General features: G+C 31.7%; 1 protein-coding gene across 2 annotated transcripts; it reads left to right on the top strand.

The window, feature by feature from the left end:
• The first annotated feature begins 615 nt into the window (after positions 1-615).
• LOC141533718 (uncharacterized) lies at positions 616-21,541 on the top strand. Of its 2 annotated transcripts, XM_074252743.1 has the most exons (6): positions 616-919; positions 1,048-1,307; positions 15,530-15,575; positions 15,645-15,777; positions 18,009-18,115; positions 18,417-21,541. In XM_074252743.1, the coding sequence occupies exons 2-6, from the start codon at positions 1,288-1,290 to the stop codon at positions 19,068-19,070; spliced, it is 960 nt and encodes a 319-aa protein (XP_074108844.1). In that variant the 5' UTR covers positions 616-919; positions 1,048-1,287; the 3' UTR covers positions 19,071-21,541. The 2 variants fall into 2 exon arrangements, with proteins under 2 accessions (XP_074108844.1, XP_074108843.1); XM_074252742.1 differs by having other exon boundaries at positions 616-1,307.
• The last annotated feature ends 1,749 nt before the right edge of the window (positions 21,542-23,290 follow it).

Raw genomic sequence — 23,290 nt, 5'->3', positions numbered from 1 at the left:
CAAAGTTAAGTGGCTCATTTATCTAAAAAAAAAAATTTATCATCACATGGTCACATTTTATCACTAATAACATTTTCTTACATACAACTACTCATACAGAATGACTACATATGATCATAAATGGTCACATGATCACAAATGGTCACATGTGATCATATTGATTACTGATAAAATATTTTTATTTAGGGAAAACTGATCATATAAGGGTCACATGGTCATATATGGTCACATATGATCACTGATCAGATATATTTTCATTTAAATACTGATCATATATGATCACAAATGGTCACATGATCATAATAATCACATATGATCATATGATCGTATGATCACATAAAAATTTTCCGGCACGCGTCTTCCAACAGCAACCGTTTAACAGTTCAACTTCCACGCGTGGATAATATCCTCATACACATACCTCGAGGCTTCATATATGTTATTCTCAACATTCACTACACACTATCACCGTAAACCCGCAACATATCTAAGTAAGTAAGTAAGTAAGTAAGTAAGTAAGTGTTAGACAGAGAAACTCGGCTGTGAGTTGTAAGAATCTGAGTAGCGAGTAAAGAAGTGGGGGGCCGTACGTGCCTCGTGCGATACGATACGACGTGAGAGCCGTAGAGGGGGCTGTCGAGCCGCTGAGTGGGGGCTATTCTCTAAGCAGGGACAATCGACGCCCGGCAGGTAAACGAGAACACTAGTGGGGCTGACTCACGCGTATATGCTTCTGCTAGATTTGTTCTGCGGCTGACTTTTTTTTTTCGAGTGAAAAGTTTGGAAAAAATTTCCCAAATGGATTAGGGGGGTGCAAAAAAAATTTGAAAAAAAAAAAAAATTTTTTTTGTGTTAATTGTGTGTGAAATTTTTTTTTTTTTTGGAAAATTTTTTTAATGTGAGTTATGGTGGATTAAAGGTGTGACAAATGTATATGTATATTTATATATTGGTATATTTATATATGTGGAGATTGTAAATTATATATATATATATATATATATATATATATATATATATATATCTGTATGTGGTTGATATGATAAGTGGAAAATGATCAGTCGGGGGCGGATATGGGTGACGATAATAAAAACAGAAGAGAATTGAAGATTTAAAAAAAAAAAAAAAAAAAAAAAAAAAAAAAAAAAAAAAATTAGGATAATTGATAACAATAAGGATAATTTATCGGTGTGGATGCCGCGGGTCGATTTGTGGATGAGCATTTTGAAAAGCTGAAGAAGGCCAGCCCGACGCAATGCGTCGACGCTGCTGACGCAACGCGCCTGGATGCGTCTCACTTTAAACACGTGAGTTTATTTTTTTTTCTTTTTTTTTTTTTTTTAAGGATCAAAAATTTTCCGGCGAAAAATTTTTTTGGGGAAATCACGATAACTTCCGGAGTTATCAATCGATTTTGATCCAGTTGGTGACAATCGATTTTGTTTCCTACCCTTAAGACTCCTATTAAATTTCAAAAAAATCGGTCCAGTAGTTTTGGAGTTACAGCGAAAACTTACTGGTCGAAGAAAACTTTCTACAAATTTTCTTGATCCAGAATTTTTTGGCAATAACTCAGGAACTAATCAACCGATTTTGACCAGGTTGGTGGCAATCGACGCTGTTTTTCATCCCGAAGACTCGTATATATTTTCAAATCAATCAGTCGGGTTGTAGAACTTGTAAAACGAAAAAAGAATTTAAAAAATAACAGAAATTGAAGCTTAAAATAGTTATGTAAAGTAGAGGAAGGGTCGGGGCTTAAATTATTCGCTCCCTGACAGCGAATGCGTGTTTTTTCACCCTCGGACATTCATCCCTCTCCAATTACACCCCTTATTATATTTACGATGTACAAGCGGTATAAAGTGCCTGGGAATTGATGTCAGACAGGCTTATACCGCGGATTTCTTGCACCCCAGGGAAATTTTTAAAAACCTCTTCTATGGGTTTACCATTGTCATTATAATTATTTTTATCAATAACTCATTATTATAAATTGATTTCCCCCCCCAATTCAGTTCTAATGCGGTTTTTTTTTTTTAAATATATGCGCAACAAAGCATTGCTTAGAAATTGTAAAAATAGCCATAACTCCTAAAATATTAATTTTAGGAAAAATTCATAAGATACCAAAATTATAGCTTAGGAAATTTCCTACAAAAAACATTTTTATACTAGGGGTCTATCTTTAATATTTTACTCATCATCTCTCAAAATTCAAAATTATAAATTTCCCTCTCCAAATTACAATGTTTTCATTTTTATCCAAAAATCTATTTCCGATTCGTATAACAGATTACCAAAAACTCCCAGCTGTGAATTTCTAATTCTATTTAATAACCCGAAAAAAGAATATTTTCACCCGTCATCGGCACATTAACACAAAGAAAAAATCAATAAATATTATTGATAACGCCGTGTCATTATTGTCCAAATAAATAACTGATATTTTTCCTTCTAAATATATATTTTTATACACCGTGAAACTATTATTCTTTATTCAGGCAAGGTGATCATAATAACCATCATATACAAACGGATTTTCTCACCCGTGACCCCCGCGGCGTCTCAAATCAGCGAAATACGTTGTATTAATACCTACCCTCGAAAAAAAAATCCGTTGCGATATAACTTCCCCTTAAATTTATTTTCTCCTTTCATTCCGAGCCCCTTAAAATTTTTTTTTTAATTTTTTCCCGTCAAAGTAGACCCTCAAGAGAGGGTTAAAAATTTTTCCGCTTCAATTTTCCAATTTTTGGGGTTTTTTTTTAAGCAAAAATCAAATTTCCCGGATTTTCCGCAATTTGGAAAATTAAAAAATTTTAAATTGTCTGTAACTTTAAAACTACTCGCTCGATTTTCTTGAAATTTTGTGGAGTCTTGTGTAACTACCCTTTGGATATTTTAATAAAATAAGGGGCAATTTGGACCATTAGAACGGAAGTTATGGCAATTATAAATTTAGCAAGTAAATTATTTATTGTGACTTTTATCTAAAGTATTTCTTTATCGGAAGATAAAACCGGAATTTATTAATGAGAACAAAAAAAATAGAAACAAAATTAACTGGGTAATTATTAGCAATTGTAACAATAGTACATTAATAAATAATAAATGAAAAAAAAAAAAAAAAAAAAAAAAAAAAAAAAAAAAAAGATTTTATTGATAGTAAGATTTTTTTAACAACAAAGAGATCAATGTCCTGGGAGTCATAAACTGAGATAAGATTGATAAATCATCGGCTGCGATTCTTGCTGTTTAGTTTTATTTTTATTTACAAAAATTATTTTTTTTTTCTTTTTTTTAAGTGTAACTTCCGTGATTATTGTCGGAATTCCTTTAATTTTTTTTTTAATTTTAGAGGGAGGAATTGTGACAAGAAATGTTTGAATATTATTATTATTGTTGTTGTTATTGCGGTCGGTGCATGTAATTTTGAAATAAAAGTTGAGTAATAAGAGAAGGTCAGAACTTATGATGATAATGATGATAATAATAATAATAATAATAAATAATGAGTGTGTTTGTCGGCAGAAACTAATGAAACAGTTTATAAACGACAACTGGTCATTAATCGAAAATCCATTACTGCTATCTTCGGTGGACGATTTATTTCTTATGTGTATTCATGTTAATATATGTCTTTTAAATGGTTAACATTCTCATCTAATGCAAATTTTTATGAAAAATTTTGGAGAATTTTTAGAATTTCAGAGGGAATTTCAGGAGATTTAAAATTTTGTGGGAATTTTGAGAAATTTCTTTTAAAAGTTTCTTATGGGAAATTTTTAACGGGTCGTAACATGAAAGTGGTCGCCTAGATTTCTATGAAATCAACATGAGCATGTATGAAGTATATAAATATACAAGTATGTATGTGTTATTGTTGATTTACAATAACACTATCGCAAGACTAAAGACTAAGAGCAAATGTTTGCTTTGTTTCCCACCCCTTTATCCTCCCTATTCTTTTTTTGCCGGCTAAGAGTGCTATGGTGTATGGTGTATTAACTTTTCTCGCGTAAGTCCCCCCGGATATATTGTGTATATATATATATATATATATATATATATATATATATATATATATATATATATATATATATATGTTTTGCGAATACGACGTAGCGAAAAAGTACTTGGGTCATGATTATTTCTCAAGACGCTTTACTGGCGATACGCTGGGCGTTGAATTACCTTCACGGTTATTTGTCGTACTTCGAACCCTATTACGTCTACGTACTTTATTGTATACAATTATATTATTATTATTATGAGAAAAAATTTTTAAATTAAATAACAAATAATTACCCAGGAGCTGTAAAAATGGCCATAACTCCTAAAATATTGACTTTAAGAGAAATTTATAAGAGATAAAAATTGTAGCTTAGGAAATTTCCTAAAAAAAAATGTTACTATTTTAAGGGTCTATTTCTAATATTTTAGGAGATACAGTCGCTAAAGTAGTAATTATAAATTTCTCCTAAATAACTGAAGACTTTTCCCCATTATTTTCTCACACTTCACCACTTTTCCCGAGAAATTGATCACTTACAAGCTTGGTAACTCATAAAACCTCACATCAACAAACCCATATACATAAATACATAAATACATAAAAATCCGTATAATATTACTGACAAAAAGTGATAAAAATCTTTCCTTGTAACTTGTAACAGCTTACCAAGTTGCGTTTAAGACGACAGTTTAAAAAAACAGGTATCACCTTGCCGATCCAAGATATTTATAATTATTTTATATTAATTTTACCCACACTAATACATTCATGATCAAAAAAAAAAAAAAATATGTATGGTAATGTCGTCACCATCACATCAGGGCATCAGGATCGTTATCACCCATAAGATCAGACGTTAAATAATAAATTGATCTAAACATGATAGCCGTGACATGACTGATGACAAGCCTGTTTTTTTTTTTTTTTTTTTTTTTTTTTTTTTCATCTTACCCACCCGAACACAAAACAAAATACAAACTTTATGATTCAACATTAAAACTCCTATGACTTAACTAGATGTCATGTTACCAGTCACCAGTCACCAGTCACCAGTCACCAATCACCAGATGATATGATGAGTTTTTAATTTAAATACTATGTAGTACACGGCAGCTTACAACCGTCGACCGGCAACAACTCGTTAACTAAAGATTGATCGATCGATCTTCAAATTTCCCACGCCGGATTCCACACCGGGTGTCGGGTGTTGATCGTATTCTTAAAGGTGTAACACCGAGAAATTATTATGACAGCAAAAAAACGACCGCTGATTGACTTTTTAATTGAACCTGCTCTTAAGTAGCTTATAATATCTCAAAAGCTACTCGTTCGATTCGTTCCAAATCAGAGCTCTTCAGAAACTGGTCTTCTTTTTAGAAATGGCTAGTTCAATATTTTTGCAATTTAGAGGGTACTTTTTGGGGGTAATAAGGAAGATACAGTTTCAATTTCAAGTCAATCGGATGATTAGTTCGTCAGAAATCGCGATAAATGTAAGTATCAGGATTTTTAACCATTACTTGGTCGCTGGTATTCTTTTTGGAAACCACTCAGCCGATCATTTGCCCCAACTCCAGGGGTGTTTTTGAGGATCTCCAAGGAAGCTGTAAGTTGAGTTTAAATTTAATCGGAACACTAAAACCTGGTAAATTCATCGTTGATGTGATGGGTCGTAGATATCTTAAATAAATCTCCAATTTAGGGAATTTTTCTTTCTTATTGGGAGGAATTAAGCTTGTATGCTTGTAAGCTTGTAAGCTTGTAAGCTTGTAAATATGTTAAAAGCGTGAAAGTTACAATGCTTCCACCTCAATTTTGAACATAAAGAGGACAAATGGTAACTTAGTTGTTTATAAAAGGACATAAAAGCTGGGTATGTGTAACAATTCTCTATTATAGGACATTGCACATTGCGTAGATAGCTGTTTACAAATAGCAGAGAACCTCCATAACAACTGTTCACTAGAACTACTCGAGTTTGACTGGTTTATCTATAGATAGATTGACTATAACTGTAACTATAACTATAACAGGAGTAGTTTCCAGTAGTTGTCTACTGTCTACTGTCTACAGTCTAGTGTCTAGTGTCTAGTGTCTAGAGTCTAGAGTCTGCCGAATCGTGATAGTTCAAATAAACTTTTCCCGGTTTCCTTTTCCACCTCCGCATTCTCAACCACACTCAGTATGGATAACACTGAGGGAGAAAGAAAAAAAGAATGAGGAGAAGAAGAAAGGGGAGGAGCTGATCGGACAAACACGCTAGCTTTAGCTGTAAAACCAGGGAAAACTTTATTCCGCTGAGTTGTCAAGGATTTTTGGGTATTGTTTTGTCACTGGACCATGGATATTGATATAAATTTTTGATATAACAGTCGGGTATTGAACTTTGGATTATGTATGTTTTGGGTTTAGAGGTAGGGAGTTTTTCTAGTTTAGTTGTTGTAAAAATTAAATTGATAGAAAAAAAGAAGTTTTATGATAATAATAATATTAATAAATAAATAAATAAAACTAAAAGGTAATACTAATAATATTACGATGTAAGAAAACGTAGAGTAGGCCGACGTTATACCCGATATCGACGTGACGTCGACCCTTAAACAATTCATGAGCGAGTTCGTCGTACCTTTGGTGAAAACGCTATAATGCAATCAGCTGGTAACTACCATCTACTCCTCCGACCCTCCTTCCTTCCGAAACGATAGCAAGCCAATTGTTAGCAAAATAGTGGATGGTTATCGATGACATTTGACTTGCTTTTTTTGTTATCGATCGACTGGTTAAATTCACTTCCAGGAACTCCCTTTTCTGCTCAATTCTTTCGAATGTTGAGATATTAATCCCCCCACTCCTCCTCCTCTGCAAATCAAAAGTTGAAAGTAATAGAATCGATAATTGATAATTGATAAGTAATTCCTCGAACAGGATCAACTAATACGGTATTATTTCCTCGGGAATAAACAATTAGTGGATAATAAATTTTCCTTAGGCCATAAAACTCTTACTCACTCTCACTCTTATTAGTGTAAACTTATTCAGTTTCTTCATAGCCCATCATAATAATAAATAACTGACCCATCATAATAATCACAGAGTTAAGAGTTTAATTGAATATTTAGTCGGTATCAAGAAACAAAATTGTATGTTATTATTTAATAATTTAGTCTCATTTCTTTGAATTATTTACGATCGAACGGTTTTTTCATTACGTACTTACCCTCTTTTTTCATCCGACGTGCATACACTCATGCATATTGCACCGCTGAGCAGCTTAATGGTCGAGATAAACGGGTGATATACGGCCAGAGTGAGCAAACATGATTATAAAAATCCTTTTTGTTTTTTGCGGCCTTTTCACTGAAGACTTTAGGATTTTTTAGGACGTCGTTTTTGGTCGTTGGGGTGGTCACAATTTTATTTTAGATCAAAACGCGCTCAAAGGGTGTTATAAAGTGTCTTAAGGAAGGTGTATATAAAATTTGAAGTTGATTTGAAGCTTAGTTCGCTTTTGGGAGCCAAAAATGTAAGCGGTTCAAGACGCAAATTTAAGATTTGGGCTTTTTAATTGTTCTGAGGTGGGGGGAGGGTGTAAAAATGTTGTCGTAGGTCAAAATGCCTTCAAAGGATGTTGTAAGGTACCTTAAGAAGGATATCTACAAAATTTGAAGTCAATCTGAGGGGTAGTTTGGTCATAGGAACCAAAAATGTAAATTGTCTAAGACGCAAATTAGTCTTGAAATAATCATCCATATATTAAAGCAGTTAATTAACACAAATAACGGTTGCAAAAGTATAAATCTTGTTATTAAAATGACTATTAAGGTGAATCGGCGACCACAGGAACCGCTGATAATTATTCATGCATGAAACCTCATGCTTGCGCTAATTAACCGCGGTAATATTAATTCGGTCGGTGATTTTTGCCCACCCTTGATAAATATAAAATGTAATTAATTAACAAATAAATTTATTAACCGTAACGCATCCGTAGGAAACAAATAGCCGGATAATTAGCGGGATACGTGGACCAACAGGGGGAGGATTATTTTTTTAATTTTTTAGGACGTCAGATCAGGAATTAGCACAAGGTGATTAAGATGATTAGTTTGCCTACTGCGGTGTTTATTCTAATAATTGTTGGCGTTATTTGTTATTTGTACCTATTAGTAACCACCGAGGAATTCGCGGTCTATATGTTGACTCAAAGAGAGAGAGAGAGAGAGAGATACACGTGGCCGTGCATATTATTAATCGTTTGTCCAAGGCTAGCTGAGCTACGATAAATATATTTTAAATAAATTATTTATTGTGTGGCTTAGATGATAATTATAATAATAGTGATGAGTTGAACGAAGGGAATCCGGTAAATAAATAGGATGAGGATTAAATAAACAATGTTTGTATTTCGATTGTAACGTGGGAATTTTAACGGTCATCGCAAACATATGAATTTTGTAAGTCATCGATCACTCAGTGGCGTAAGATTTTGTTTATTTATTTATTTTTTTTTGGTAGTTAAATCATATATTAAATGACTATTATGGACCATATAAAGTCACATGCGAACAAAAATTAAGAAAGTAACCTCTCTCTGATTTCTGTGAAATAAAAAATCGAGGTTATGGTTAGATTATGTATATCACATGCAATAGAGGATATCTGATATCACCTTCATACACATGTTTATAACCCAGATTAGCCATTTCTGTGGTTATTACTCATTCGTGTCTACTCCAATTAAATTGTATTAATCAATACCGTGTGTGGATAGAAATTCGAAAATGATTCGATCAAAAAAATTCCCGGTCGATGGTCTTTGAATAAATTTCATTGGACTAGCAATCTCTGAGTTGAGTCGAAAAAAAATATTGATTTAATGACTGAAAAGTAATTATGCCGTGACGGTAAAGCAATTAATCCGCGATATCGATCGATTCTTGCCAGCACCTTAGGGTATTTTCTCGGTGCTTCTGGACACGATCGTAACTTTGTTTTATCGCGCGTTTTCGTTTCCGCCGTCCGACGTCCACCGGGTGTGTGTGTTAGAAAATACACATACGTACATATATATGTTATATATATATATATATATATATATATATATATATATATATATATATATATATATATATATATATATATATATATATATATATATATATGTGCAATGATAAAGACGCACTAAAAGGATCCATGAAAACTCGGTTCTTCAAAATAAGAGCTTCCATTTTATTTTAAGTAACCTCGTAAAAACATTTATAGACCCTTTTTACAATTATTTTTAGTGGGTAAGAATTTTTTATCGTCAAATATGAAAAGTAAGTGCAAAAATTGAGACGTTGAATATTCGACGACTGTAATTACCGTTCGGACAAGTACATCACAATTAGCAGGTTATGGATCACGGAGGTCATAATTCACTGAAGAACAGTGACATGTAGCATTTAGGAAGTAATTGATTGCCGGTGTCAAGCATATATCTATATCTACTCCAAACTCTCATTTTTTACCTCGAGGGATTGATTATAATCGAATTAGCCGGAGCACTTGATTAACTAACAAAGATCCCTATTATCAGAGTTTGTTTTAATTTTTATTAGAGAAATTCAACAAAGTCTGTTTTTTATCCAAGTTTTTAGAAGAAAATAGTGGGAGGATTTAAAAAAAATTTACATTTTTGGTTCCTATGACCAAACTACCCCTCAGATTGACTTCAAATTTTGTAGACATCCTTATTAAAGTACCTTACAACATCCTTTGAAGGCATTTTGACCTACGACAACATTTTTACACCTTCCCCCCACCCCTGAACAATTAAAAAGCCCAAATCTTAAATTTGCGTCTTGAACCGCTTACATTTTTGGCTCCCAAAAGCTAACTAAGCTTCAAATCAACTTCAAATTTTATATACACCTTCCTTAAGACACCTTACAACACCCTTTGAGCGCGATTTGACCTACAATAAAATTTTGACCGCCCCAAAAATTCAACAAGTCCAAAAATCAAAATTTCATCTCAGAAAACTTACATTTTTCGTTCTTACGGCTAAACTAAGCATCAAATCAACTTGAAATTTTTTATACACGTTCTCCAAGAGCCTCCCCACCCTTCGTAAGCTCCAATAAAAATATCTCACCCCGATTGACGGTTAACCCGCAGAGTTTTCCGAGCAATTTACCCCCGAAAACAAATTTCCACAGCGCCTTAGTCTAGACTCCCAATTAATGCTCCCGGAAATGACGGAAAGACGTGACTCAGAAATTAGTCATACGAAATCCGATGGCGAAACCACACAAAATCCCGAAGTAGTCTCTGTCTGCAATATTATTATCATTATAATTATAATTATAATGATTATTCGGGGAGAGGCTTTGGATAAACTCGAGACTAAACAAGATTCCTGGCAGACATCGAACCCATGGCCAAAAATAAACAAAATCGATACCAATTGATTCAACGTTGTTTTTTTTTTTTTTTTTCTTTAGAACCTTTTTTATCCTCACCCGGTGAACCCGCTTCGGAGTATTGATTCCTAATTCATACCCAAAATAATAATAATAATAATTCCAATAATCTGAATAAAAAAAATTCATTGACCCAAATAAGGGCTTATCGTTTATCATAACTTATCAGTTTGTTTTACTTTTTACGCGTCAATCTTATTGATTAACTCGCTGTAGGTTTAGTTTTTATTGCTGATAACTATTTTTTTCGATATCACAAGCCGTATCTCATATAAATAGGCGTCATGGGAGGTCACTGGAAAGGGAATTTTATTTTTTACAATTTATACTTCATTAAAAAATAATGTAGAGTCGATAGTTATCGAGTTGTCGCGACTTTTATTTGAAAAAAAATTTACTGAAATGCCAGTTTTTCCCAAATTTTTGTGATAACTCGGGAAATTATTATGATAACTCTATTACAATGAATTTATTAGAAAGGAAATTTTATTTTCTACAAATTTTGTCTCTTAGTAAATTTTAATAACACTGATAGTTATCGAGTTATCGGCACTTTTATTAGTGAAAAAATGTAAAAAACCGCTAAAATGCCAGTTTTTCTCTAATTTTTGCAATAACTCGTATAATTATAATGATAATTAAATTAAATATAGCACCATTGAAAAGGAAATTGAATTTCCTACAATTTATATTTCTTATAAAATTTCCATAAACTCAATATTGAAAAAGTTACAATTTAAAATTAAAATAAATAAATAATAAGTTTTTTAAAGTAAAACTAAAAGTTGTTATTTCGAAAAAGTATATTAAATAAATCGACTCTATAAATAGTTTATTGAAATGAGAATTGACTGGAGAATCTAAGCCCTTGACCGTGGTGGGAAGAAGATAAAAAACGGTCACAAAATGTCAATAAATAAATAAATAATTCATTAGAAAATAATTGTTTAGATTAAATGCGTAATTTATTGTGAAATAAAATAATAATTTTGTTCGGTAACTTTATTTATTAGTATTTAATAGTCTGAAGATGAGTGTCGAGACGAGGCGCCTCATCAAGTTGTCGTCAATCGAAACCTGTCGCCGGCTTAAATTATCAAAGATAAAGTACTTTTTTAAAATTATTATTTATCTAATTAGTAATGACTCATTTTTTTTTCTCTTTTTTCATTTTATTTGGTACATTAATTATTCTTTATTATTTTGTTAATAGTTTTGGTGAAATTAGTCACCAAAATCACCGGTGGCCTAATTAATGTCCTGATGTGTCAGTCACGATGCATGTGTCATGTTGCATGTTCATTTAGGTTATTACGCTATTTTATTAATTTACTCGTGGGATAATTTCATTATTAAATAAATTGTTCCTTGTAATTGTGATAACTTGATAACTATTAGTCCTAATAAAATTTTAAATGAGACAAAAGTTGTAGAATATAATATTTTCTTTCTAATAGATTTATCTAAAAGAAATTATTGAGAAATCTCGTACTAAAAACTAGAATCTTAGAAAAAGAAACATTTGAGCATAAAAATTCCATAACTAGTACGTGATTGTTTAAAAACAATGTAATCTCACGTTTTTCGATAACTCTGTCCAGTACTTACCAGGCGAATTTGTAGTAGCCGAGTTTGAAATAAAAAAAAAAAAAAAAAAAAAAAATGGTTTATTTAGAGTGTAGACTTAAAAATATCAAGTGAACCCGCAGGATCTAATGGGCTTGCTCTCTCGAGGTTTTATTTATAAGAGGTTTTAGTGTCGTCGAACCCCGTAATCCCTAGTTTGCTTACCAAAAAATAGAGCACTACATACACACTTATCATGTATCATGTGTATTATGTATAATGTTAACACTGGACTGAACTGGACTGGCTGGACTAGGAACACAACTAAAATATAATCCAGACAGATGATTCATCGGCGGCCTTTTAATCTCATCTTTCACTCTCTTCGCCGTGTTATTGAGTATCGTTTTTACTGGATTTTGATTTTCAGCTTTATTCTAGACCGAGAGTGAGAGTCAGATTGATGGAATAAGAAAATTTATCCAATATCCATTACGGATTAGCCGATAAAAGGAGTCAAAATAGCTGACGGGATCAAAATTATTATAGTTTCAGTTTGTTTTTTGCGATAACTAAGATTATTATAAAAATAATTGAAGCGCTTATGACATAAATCTGAAGGAAATTTAATTGGCTACAATTATTGTATCTTATTAAATTTTTTTAGGACCGATAGTTATCGAGTTATCGGTACTTTTATGAGAGAAAAAATGTAAAAAACTGCTAAAATGGCAGTTTTTCTCAAATTTTCATGATAACTCGCTTAATTATCACGATAACTCTACTTAAATAGCAGTTATCCAAAGGAAATTTAATTGGCTACAATTATTGTATCTTATTAAATATCTCTAGGATCAATAGTTATCAAGTTATCGTCACTTTTGCAAGCAACTAAATGTAAAAAACCACAAAAATTCCAGTTTTTTTCCAATTTTCGCGATAACTCGCTCAATTATCATAATAACTCTATTAATTATAGCACTGTTGGGTAGGAAATTTAATTTCCTATGCCTTGAAATTTCTATCTGGCGTCCAATATTTGAAAAAATTTAAAAATTCGCTTTGAAACCACGAGTGCAGACACAAACGGGAGGTAGAGTCGCGACTTTAAGAAAAAAACTGTCGCGTGGCGACTTCATAGTCTAGCATTGGGACACTTGCCTAGAATTCTGAGGACACTTGATGATGCTGTCATCTAAATATAAAAAAAAAAAAAAAAAAAAAAAAAAAAAAAAAAAAAAAAAAATTTTTTCAGGAAATCGCGTCAGCAAAAAAATATTTTAAGCTCAAGTGAATCCTACCGCAACAGCAAACCGCAATCCCCACTTGCAACCCGTCAATAAAAGTCCCCACGTGTGACACGGGGTGACATAAAACAGTGACCTCATCTCATTCTCTTAACAGCTGATCAGTACGCCCGTGATTTTTCGGGACGTCGCATCTTTGCTCTTGTAATTTTATAATTTATTTATTATAATTTTGTGTAAATATTTTATTTTATTTTTTTTATTAATTAAAAATTACCAGTGAAATTATTTTATAAAATTTTCCCCGACAATGTCATGAATTTTAATGGGTGAGTGTTGCTCAGTGGATCATAAAAGTGACGCGTGCCGCTTATAAAGACAAGACAGGAATTTTAAATTCTAATTTTTGTTGCGTCAAACTTTACGCAATTTTATAAATTTTATAATTTGAATTAATTTATGAGAAAGTTTTAGATTTTTTATTTTATGGTTATGGATTCTGTGAAAATTTCGGAGATAAATTTAGATTTTTTTTTTTTTTAATGGGATTAAAAGGTTGAGAGGCGGAAAAATTTATGGGCAGTTTAAAGTGTGATAACTCTTAAGGAGTTTTGTAAGAATTTTTTAGAGAAAATTGAGTAATATAATTGAAATTAAAATGCCAGTTTTTCTCTAATTTTTGTGATAACTCGGCTAATTATTATGATAACTCCATTTATTATGAGTGAGTTAGAAAGGAAATTTTGTTTTCTACAAATTTTGTTTCTTATTGAATTTTGATAACTCTAATAGTTATCGAGTTATCGGCACTTTAGTAAGTGGAAAAATGCAAAAAACTGCTAAAATGCTAGTTTTTCTCAAATTTTCGCGATAACTCGATTAATTATCATGATAACTCTATTATCATCAAGCCATTAGAAAGAAAATTTAATTTTCTATAAATTTAGTCTCTTATTGAATTTTGATAACACTAATAGTTATCGAGTTATCGGCTTTAAAAAAGTGACAACTCAATTTTAAGAAAAATAAAAGAAAAAAACTGAATTACGACCCTGATTTTTTCAAATAGCTCCCTCCTTACATGTCATTTGTGGTGAAAAAAAAAAAAAAAAAAAAAAAAAAAAAAAAAAAAAAAAAACTGTAAGATCGGTAATTGATAATGAATTGCGTGAAATCTCGTAGGCGTACCTTAGTTAGAAAATAAAATAATAAATAAATAATAACCCGAGATGAGAAATAAATCGGTTGTATAACAACTTCTGTATGTTTCTGTTTTACCGGAGATTAATCACAAGTAAGCTCTACTCGGTACAGCCGACACGCATCAAATTGTAATGCGCAAAGACGTTTATATGTGCACATACTCAGGTTACGATATTTAATTGCGCACCGACAAACATTTTTCATTTTTAAATTTTAAATTAATTACTCACAATTCTTCCCTTTTTTATTTTTTTTTTCTCTCTACCAAATCGGTTTAATTTATTGAAATGCTTACGGAAATTATAGGGCGATTATTTCTTTAGATCGGGTTTATATGATAATCGGTGAGAACGCCACGCCTGCTGATCCTTACGATTTTTTTTTGCCCAACATTTTGAGTCGATTCATTTTTTAAGAAAAAGTTTTTGTTTAATTGCCGATAACTCGGAAGTTATCAGTCCTAGAGAAATTTTATAGGAAACAAAAATTGTTGAAAATTAATTGCTCTCTCTAATGGCACCTCAAGATGTCCAATTATTCTAGTAGAACAGCGTGAAATCACGCCGGTTTTAGCACACTTGTTAAACAAATAAATCTTAAAAATAATGTCCTGTGGTGACACAAGACTTGTAATTACGCAAGTACACTAGCTAACCACAGTAACTTGCTTGAAACCGCAGTACAATGACAAATTGTATAACCGTTACAATTTCTCTATTTATTATTATTATTATTATTTTTATGAATTAAAATAAAAATTGCTAATTAAAAAAAAGGGCCAGCGTTTACTTTTTTTAATTTTTTGCTGCCCCTTACTAAACTTGCATTTTCTCGGAAAATATTGGACTTGGCGGAAAATTTCCAAAGACCTTTTTGGTAGGAAATAAAATTTCCTACACAAACATTTCCATCAATTTCTTTTAGCTCCTATAGTTTTCCAAAAAAGGGCGCTCAAAATCAAGCTTCCAAATTTTGGTCATGAAATGACACTCTAATTATTATTATTATTATTATTATTATTATGGTTCCAGGTTACCACAGCTTGCCGTCTTAGCGAAGATTTTGTGCCTACTGATGGTAAGTTTCCAAAAAAAAATATAAACTCCTAAAAAATTGGAAAATTCCTAATAAATAAAATTATTTAAGGTGGTGATGTGCGGGGCGGTGCCGGCAATGGTGCGCTCCGTGAGTCTCTACTCGACTTGCAGCAGCGGGAACATTACAGTGATTGGCCGAAATGTCAAAGCATCTGCGCGCGACCAAGATAATGCCCCCTATCGTAAGTAACGCAAAGCTATATTAATTAAATAAAAAAAAAAAAAAAAATATATATATATATATATATATATATATATATATATATATATATATATAAATATAAATGTTATTGCAAATTAATGCATGAGTTGCTCAAGGCAATCTTTTAATTTATAAGTGACAAGTTTATTATTATTTTAATCTTTGTTCGTCGGTAAAATTCAGGTGGTAGAGAGAGAGAGAGAGAGAGGGTGAGAGAGGAGAGGGGGTAGGGTTAATCGGGCAGTTGTTTTTGGGGTAAAAGGTCCGCCGCGGAAGAAGATGATTAGAGAGTAAGACCGCAAATGAATTAAAAGCCAATTTTAATCAAAACGGCCGTTGTAATCTTTAAGCTAAGATTATCCGTAATAGGTTTGGGAGGGGCTATTATGACTCGTGATCTTATGCCCGGGTCATTTGTAATATGTTTTATAGAAGGTTTTTTTTACTTTTCAAAGGAGGATTTTTAGTTTTTTTTTAGGATTCGGAGGGAAAAAGTCGTGATAACTCGAAAAATATTGAGTTTAGAAAAATTTTTTACTTGACAAAAGTTGTAGAAAATTAAATTTTTAATCAATTAAAGACACATTTTTAGGGTTATCATCATAATTAACCGAGTTATCACAAAAATTGTAAAAAAACTGACATTTTAGCGGGTTTTTTTTTTTTTTTTTTTTTTTTTTTTTTTTTTTTTCATTTTTTACCTATAAAAGTGACGATAATCTGATAAATATTGGTACTAGAGCAATTCTACATGAATAAAAAATGATAGAAAATTAAATTTTCTTTCATTAACTGCTGAATTTAATGGAGTTATCACGATAACTCGCTGAGTTATCGCAAAAATTAGAAAAAAAAACTGGCGTTTTTTCAGTTTTTTTCTTTTGAATTCTATTATTTATGAAAGCTGCCGTATTTGAAAGTGACGATAATCTGATAAATATTGGTACTAGAGCAATTCTACATGAATAAAAAATGATAGAAAATTAAATTTTCTTTCATTAACTGCTGAATTTAATGGAGTTATCACGATAACTCGCTGAGTTATCGCAAAAATTAGAAAAAAAAACTGGCGTTTTTTCAGTTTTTTTCTTTTGAATTCTATTATTTATGAAAGCTGCCGTATTTGATTTAGTTATTCTGAAAATTACCCAGTTTACACAAAAATAAGACAAAATAAAACATTACATTCCTCAATAATGGAATAATAATAAAAATAATAATAATGAGTGAAGTACTCGAGAAAGAAAATAAGCTGTCCGCCCTCCGTAGCGCTGATAATACCCGACTGGTTAGCGTGAACCAGCGGCACCTTTAAAGGATCACGCTTTCGCGCAATCCAAAGTAACGTTTAATATAAATGAGTAAGATCGCGGTTAAATAAAAATTTTAATCAAAATTAGCCTTTGAATAAACAGATAATTTAAGTTAGCGCCTTACTAGGGCGTTCTTCCGTATATATCAATCAAATCGTAAAGTGTAATTCTCCTTTACAGTAAGTCGAGGTTATCCGCTCAGATTATTGCAATCAATCAGAAGCTAACCTTTTTTAAATTGAGTTACCGACTGAAGGTAAAACGTCATGCTTTATACTTTGATACCGGTCAGGAAAAATTATCCTGTATGATGAAATTTAATTAATCTAGTGTGTTGCGAGCGGTGATTATCGCGTCATACATTTCAGCCTGTCTGTTTTAACTTTCAGATTAACTTATTTTGCATTTTCATTTTTAGAAATCCAATAGTTTGTTAATGCTAACGATTTGGAGTAAAAATAAAAAAGTTACTAGATCGGAGGAACAAAGATAAATTTCTATGAACCGTACCTGAAAAATAGTTGTATAGGACACTTGACTAAAAAGCCGGAGCTAAAAATAAGAGAGTAAAAAGGTCTTGAGATGAGTGTTAAATAGTTAAGTACATAGTCCCAGTGTCTCCTTCATTAGCACATGGTAGTAAGAACAGAACCCAGGTATAGTACAAGTGCCAGTGTCTGCTCGTACTTAAAACTTTTATCCTCGAACGCCATAAAATATAATATCGTTTTCTCAGAATCACTGGCACCACACCATTCGCACTTATTACCACGGCTAGCTAACGGACACTTCCGGGTCGAAATATATTAATATTTAATATTTACCGAATTCCTGGCCTAAAAACACTCGCTAAAAATTATCCTTTTTTATTTATTGATTAAATTCCTGTTTGTTGCAGAAAAACTTACGACGCAATCAGACGACTTTAGTAGGAAGTTGTACATCTTCGCTGAAAAATCTCAACGGTTTATTTGCTTCAATAAACGCTGGAAACCCATTGCTTTGGTAAGATTCTTTCTTTATCGACACTTTTTTATGTTCAAAACGCCATTAAGCGCGTGCGTATTTTGACCCGTTGGAAAATCAGCGATATCTTGAAGGGGATTCGAGATATCGATTAGGGCCAAAGGACAAAACCTTTAGAAAATTTCAAGCCCTACAACTTTAGTTTATTTGCTCTGAATCGATATCTCCAACCGTTTCTGAGATATCGCCATTTTTGTAGAGGTCAACAAAGTTAAGCGTATGTTGGGTAGCCGCCAATAAAAAAACCCACTAAAAATTAATTGTTTTGTTTATTTTTTAGCCTAAGAAACAACGTGACGCAATGTGTCAATTCTACGAGACCTACAACGGGCCTTACCTGCGGTACCGCAGCGCCGTGGACCCAACGAAGTATCTAGGGTTCAACAAATACGGTCGACCGATCAAAGGACAGCGTGCGCGGCCAGAGTGCTACAACTTCATGAAGTATAACCCGAGCTTCAGTATAAACGACCACAACGATTGGATGACTGGAAATACACGCGTGCGCGAAGTTCACAAGCCCCACCCTCATCCTCACCACGAGCACGCGCACAAAGAGCCACTGCGGGTAAAAAAGACCAAAAAGTCCCCGCGTAGGCAAAATTTAAATTCTAATTTCGAGTCGAAACAAGACTTGGATGTGGATCCGCCGCAGCGTGACATATCGCGCCCTCTGGATTTGTTTGAAAAAAATCCAGATGAATTTTTGCGGCCTCCGCAATTTCTCGAGCCGGAGTTTTCTCTGGAAAAAAAGAAACTTCTTTTGGAAAGGGATGTTATTACGTACCAGAGGAACCCCGAGCTGGAAATGGCGCGACAGTCGAGGAAAAACCACCTCCAGGAGCCTCACCGCCATCGACATACGAGTCGCGGAAAGGGGAAGTCTGGAGATACGCGGACTAGGCGCCACCGTCTGCCCGCGAGCAAGTATTAGATTCTGTTAGTTTACCTTTTTTATTATTAATTATAATTATTATTAGTTGTAATTATTGTTAGTAAATATCAAGACTGCCTCTTTTTTTTATGTCCGAAGTGCCGGTTTCACACGCTAAATTTCATTTTTTATATGTCATTTACGCCGTAGGCTTTCTTTAGGGTGTTGTCATGAGTGGTGAGAACAACTGAGCGTGTATTTTTATTTAATAAGAGTTTTTTCCCGCCTTTTTTTCGGTTGAAACAACTTTAGAAGCTTGAGACGACAAAATGGCGTCGATGGGAACTTTAAATGGCCGCCAGGGAGTCAAAATACGGTTAAATTTAATTCTTAGTGTCTTTAATCAAAATGGTGGCTTAAAAGTGACACAAAATGGCGGCAAATCGTTCTTTAACAACAAAATGGCGGCTTTTAACGATCACAAAATGGCGGCTATGATTTCAAACTTCAATATAATCTCTCTAAAACATCACAAAGTCATTCTAAATTGCTCTAAATCATAAAAAAATATTTATTGTCAACAAAAATGGCGGACTTTGACCTAAAGGCGGGAAATTTAAATTTTATATTAAAAAAAAACTCTTATTAACCCCCAAAGTATTTTGTTATTTTGTTGTATTTAAGGATGTGCTGTCATTTAAAATGATGTGAGTGACTTTTCGTACGATTGTGTGTAAAATATTAATTAGTTAATTAATAATTAATATTTTTAATTAATTTCTTATCTAAATAATTATTAATTACCATTATATATTTTTAGTAATTAAATTTATTACTATTATTATTATTATTATTATTATTATTATTATTATTATTATTATTATTATTATTATTATTATTATTGTTATTATTAATTATTATTATTATTAATTATTATTATTGTAATGAAGTTGAAGTAATAAAATAATTGCTAATGCAGACTGTATTACTAGATTTTAGTGTTAGGTGGGGACTCAACGAAAAATCGATTTTTTTTATCTGGTCAAAAAAAAAATTTTTTTTTGATTAAAAAATTTTCAATTGCCGATTTTTCTGAAAAAAATTAAAAAAAAATAAATGAGTGGGCTTCGCGATGTAACATGTATGCTGTAGTGAGAAGTAATTAAAAAAAAAATTAAATAAATAGTAAATACTAACTGATTAATAATAAATAAATAAATAAATATAATTATAAAAAAAAATTAAATTGGACGCTTATAATTTAATAACGGACAATTAATTATATAATGTACTTGTAATGCCATATTACGCGGAAAAAAAAAAATCTATAAAAATAAACTGATTTTTTTGTATGTAACCAGGTTATTCCTTTTTCAAAAAAGATCTGGGTCTTTGTATTAAATAAATAAATATATTAATTAATTAATAAATATATATATTGAACATATTTAACTATAATCTCAAGAGGCCTGAAAATTTGTTCACGATTTCACTAGATTGACAATTATCTCATAACTAAGGGCCGGAAAATTTTTCTAAGGGCATAGGTCGATAGGAAATTTTGTCCTTAACAATTTTGGTCCCTTGGTCGAAATCGATATCTCAAACCGTTTAAGAGATGTCAATGATTTACTTATGGTCACTCAAAATACGCTGAGGTTTGAGGAGTTCTACAAAAATGGCGATTTCTCGAAAACGGGCCAAGTTATCGATTTGGACTAAGGGACAAAAAATGTAGGACTTAAAATTTCCTGAAGATATTGTTCAGAGTCCTAATCGATATCTCGAATCCCTTTCGAGATATTGCTGGTTTTGTGACGGGTTAAAATACGCACGCGCTAGATGGTGTTCTGTCCATCAAAAAGTGTCTATATTTAAAAAACGGTGCGAGATATCGTTTCGGGTCTAGAGACTTGAAGTTGTAGGACTTGAAATTTTCTAGTGACATATGCCCTTACAATGGCGCCAATGTGTACGGAGTAGGAGATAAGGAGGGAGAAATATGAATTTTTTACTTTTTGACCGTGAACTAAGAATCTGACTAGATAGAATACACAATAATTATTAATTATTATTAAAAAATAAAAAGAATGTAAGATACGGCACGATAAAAAAATTGTAAACAAAGCTTTCTATTGATGTTTATTTAATGTATGTTGATGGACGCACTGCTGATTGACAATAAAATAACTACTAATTATTTATTTTAAATCGGCCAGTGACTTAGAGATATTTTGACTATTTATTTTATCATTTTTATAATTATTTATTGTTAAAATTGCAGTGCGTCCAAAACTAGCAATAATAAAAAAAAAAAATAAATTAAAAAATATACATTCCAAAATATTTATAAAAAATAATAATAATAATTATATAATAACAAAAATTATAATATTATAATAATAATGGTAAATTGTGTGCCGCTATGAATTTATAAAAAAAAAAAAAATTATGATTTAATTAATAAAAATTTAATTTAAATTAAATATACAAAAACAAACACTGTCAAATACACGCTCATACACTGCTAATTATTGTTTTTTTTTTTTTTTTTTTTTTTACTTTTCCTTTTCCTCTTTTATTTTTAAAGGTAAGTGGAAATTTTTAAATTTCCGGTCTTATTGTCACACCATAAATCGAAAACACCGGGAGTTTTATATTTATTTTTTGTAAGTAGGACCGTTAAATTTGAAAACTAAAAAAAAATTTCTTTTCATTAATCGTAAATCCGTTATAATTTTTGATGTCTCTGTCGATATTTTTTTTTTTTTTTTCGAAGATGGATTAATTTTTTTTCTATAAATACATTTATATAGTGAAGTATGTTTACTGTTACGGTACTCCAGTGAGTAAATGTTTGTTGTAGCTGCCCAATTTCTCAATAAAGTTAAATCCCTCTTCTATATCTATTTATCAACCGTGTAAATATAATCCCTGCGGTGATTCTAACTACATTATGCCTATTTTATCGTTTTATTTATGTTACAACCCCAGGATTCTCTGTAAACATAAATAACTATTGTTCCGGATAGAATACTGTTTCGAAGGCTCAAGAGAGTATTGTTCAATTGTTCAATTATTCGGAGAAATTTTTTGGAATTTATTTCGTCACTTTTATAAGTAGTAAGTAAAACGCCAGTTTTTCTTCAATTTTCGCGATAACTCGCATAATTATCATGATAACTCAATTAAATATACCATCAATAAAAAGGAAATTTAATTCCTTACAATTTTTGTATCTTATTAAATTTTGATAAAACTAATAGTTATCGAGTTATCGCTACTTTTATTAGTAGAAAAATGTAAAAAACCGTTAAAATGTCAGTTTTTCTTAAATTTTCGCGATAACTCCCTCAATTATCGCGATAACTCTATGAAAATAGCTATTATCTGAAGGAAATTTTATTGGCTACAATTATTGTCTCTTATAAAATTTCTTTATGACCAATAGTTATCGAGTTATCGCCATTTTTGTAAGTAACTAAATGTAAAAAACCGCAAAAATGCCAGTTTTTCTTAAATTTTCGCGATAACTCCTCCCTCAATTATCAGAATAACTCGATCAAATATGACACAAAAAGAAAGAAAATTTAATTGTCTACAATTTTTGTGTCTTATTAAAATTTGATAATACTAATAGTTCCCGAGTTATCATAATTTAAAACTCTAAATATTTTTTTTTTTTTTTTTTTCTAATATTTTTAATTCAATTTTATTTTATTTCCCCCTAAAGCAACTAAAAAAAAATAAATTCTGTTGTCTGAGACATTACATCTGTGGGAAACAAGCTACAATGGTGGGCTCTTATTAAAATTCCACTTGTATTTTATGGCACGTGTACGAAAAAAACAACAAACCCAGATAAAGATTAAGAGAAAGAAAGTGATAAGGGTCCCGAACCTACACACAAAAGACCAAATAAAATCCTCTTGCTTATACTCAGCCTCCTACTTTCCTCCAGCCCCTACTTTTTACCAGCTCGCCCCCTCCAGATCTGCGAAAACTCGCGCCAGGGAATAGGACACTGTGGTTAGTATATAAAAAATCAGGGATTATCTGCTGACAAGCATTACATACGTAATATTGCCTACAAATTGAGTGCATTAGCCTTTATCTGAATAAACATGCTGGTCAGTACGTTGCGTTATCGCTAAATGACCGTGGAATGCCTTAATTAGAATTTAATTATTTCTTTTTTTGCTTGTACCAGCGGTTATTTAAGATAAGCTTGTATTACCACGCGACATTCACATTTATTTATCAATTAGAAAATTTACTTT

The sequence above is a fragment of the Cotesia typhae genome, unplaced genomic scaffold (genome assembly GCF_013202065.1).
Source record: "Cotesia typhae breed Kobodo isofemale line unplaced genomic scaffold, CoteBio_Ctyphae scaffold_121, whole genome shotgun sequence".
NCBI classification, from domain to species: domain Eukaryota; kingdom Metazoa; phylum Arthropoda; class Insecta; order Hymenoptera; family Braconidae; genus Cotesia; species Cotesia typhae.
Note: the sequence above shows the minus strand (reverse complement) of the source record. Positions and strands in the feature narration are given on the sequence as shown.

Coding starts and splice junctions, on each gene's coding strand:
- LOC141533718 (XM_074252743.1), top strand. CDS start 1,288: ATGCGTCTCACTTTAAACAC. Junction 15,576..15,644: donor AGATTTTGTGCCTACTGATG/GTAAGTTTCCAA, acceptor AAATTATTTAAG/GTGGTGATGTGCGGGGCGGT. Junction 18,116..18,416: donor GCTGGAAACCCATTGCTTTG/GTAAGATTCTTT, acceptor TTTATTTTTTAG/CCTAAGAAACAACGTGACGC.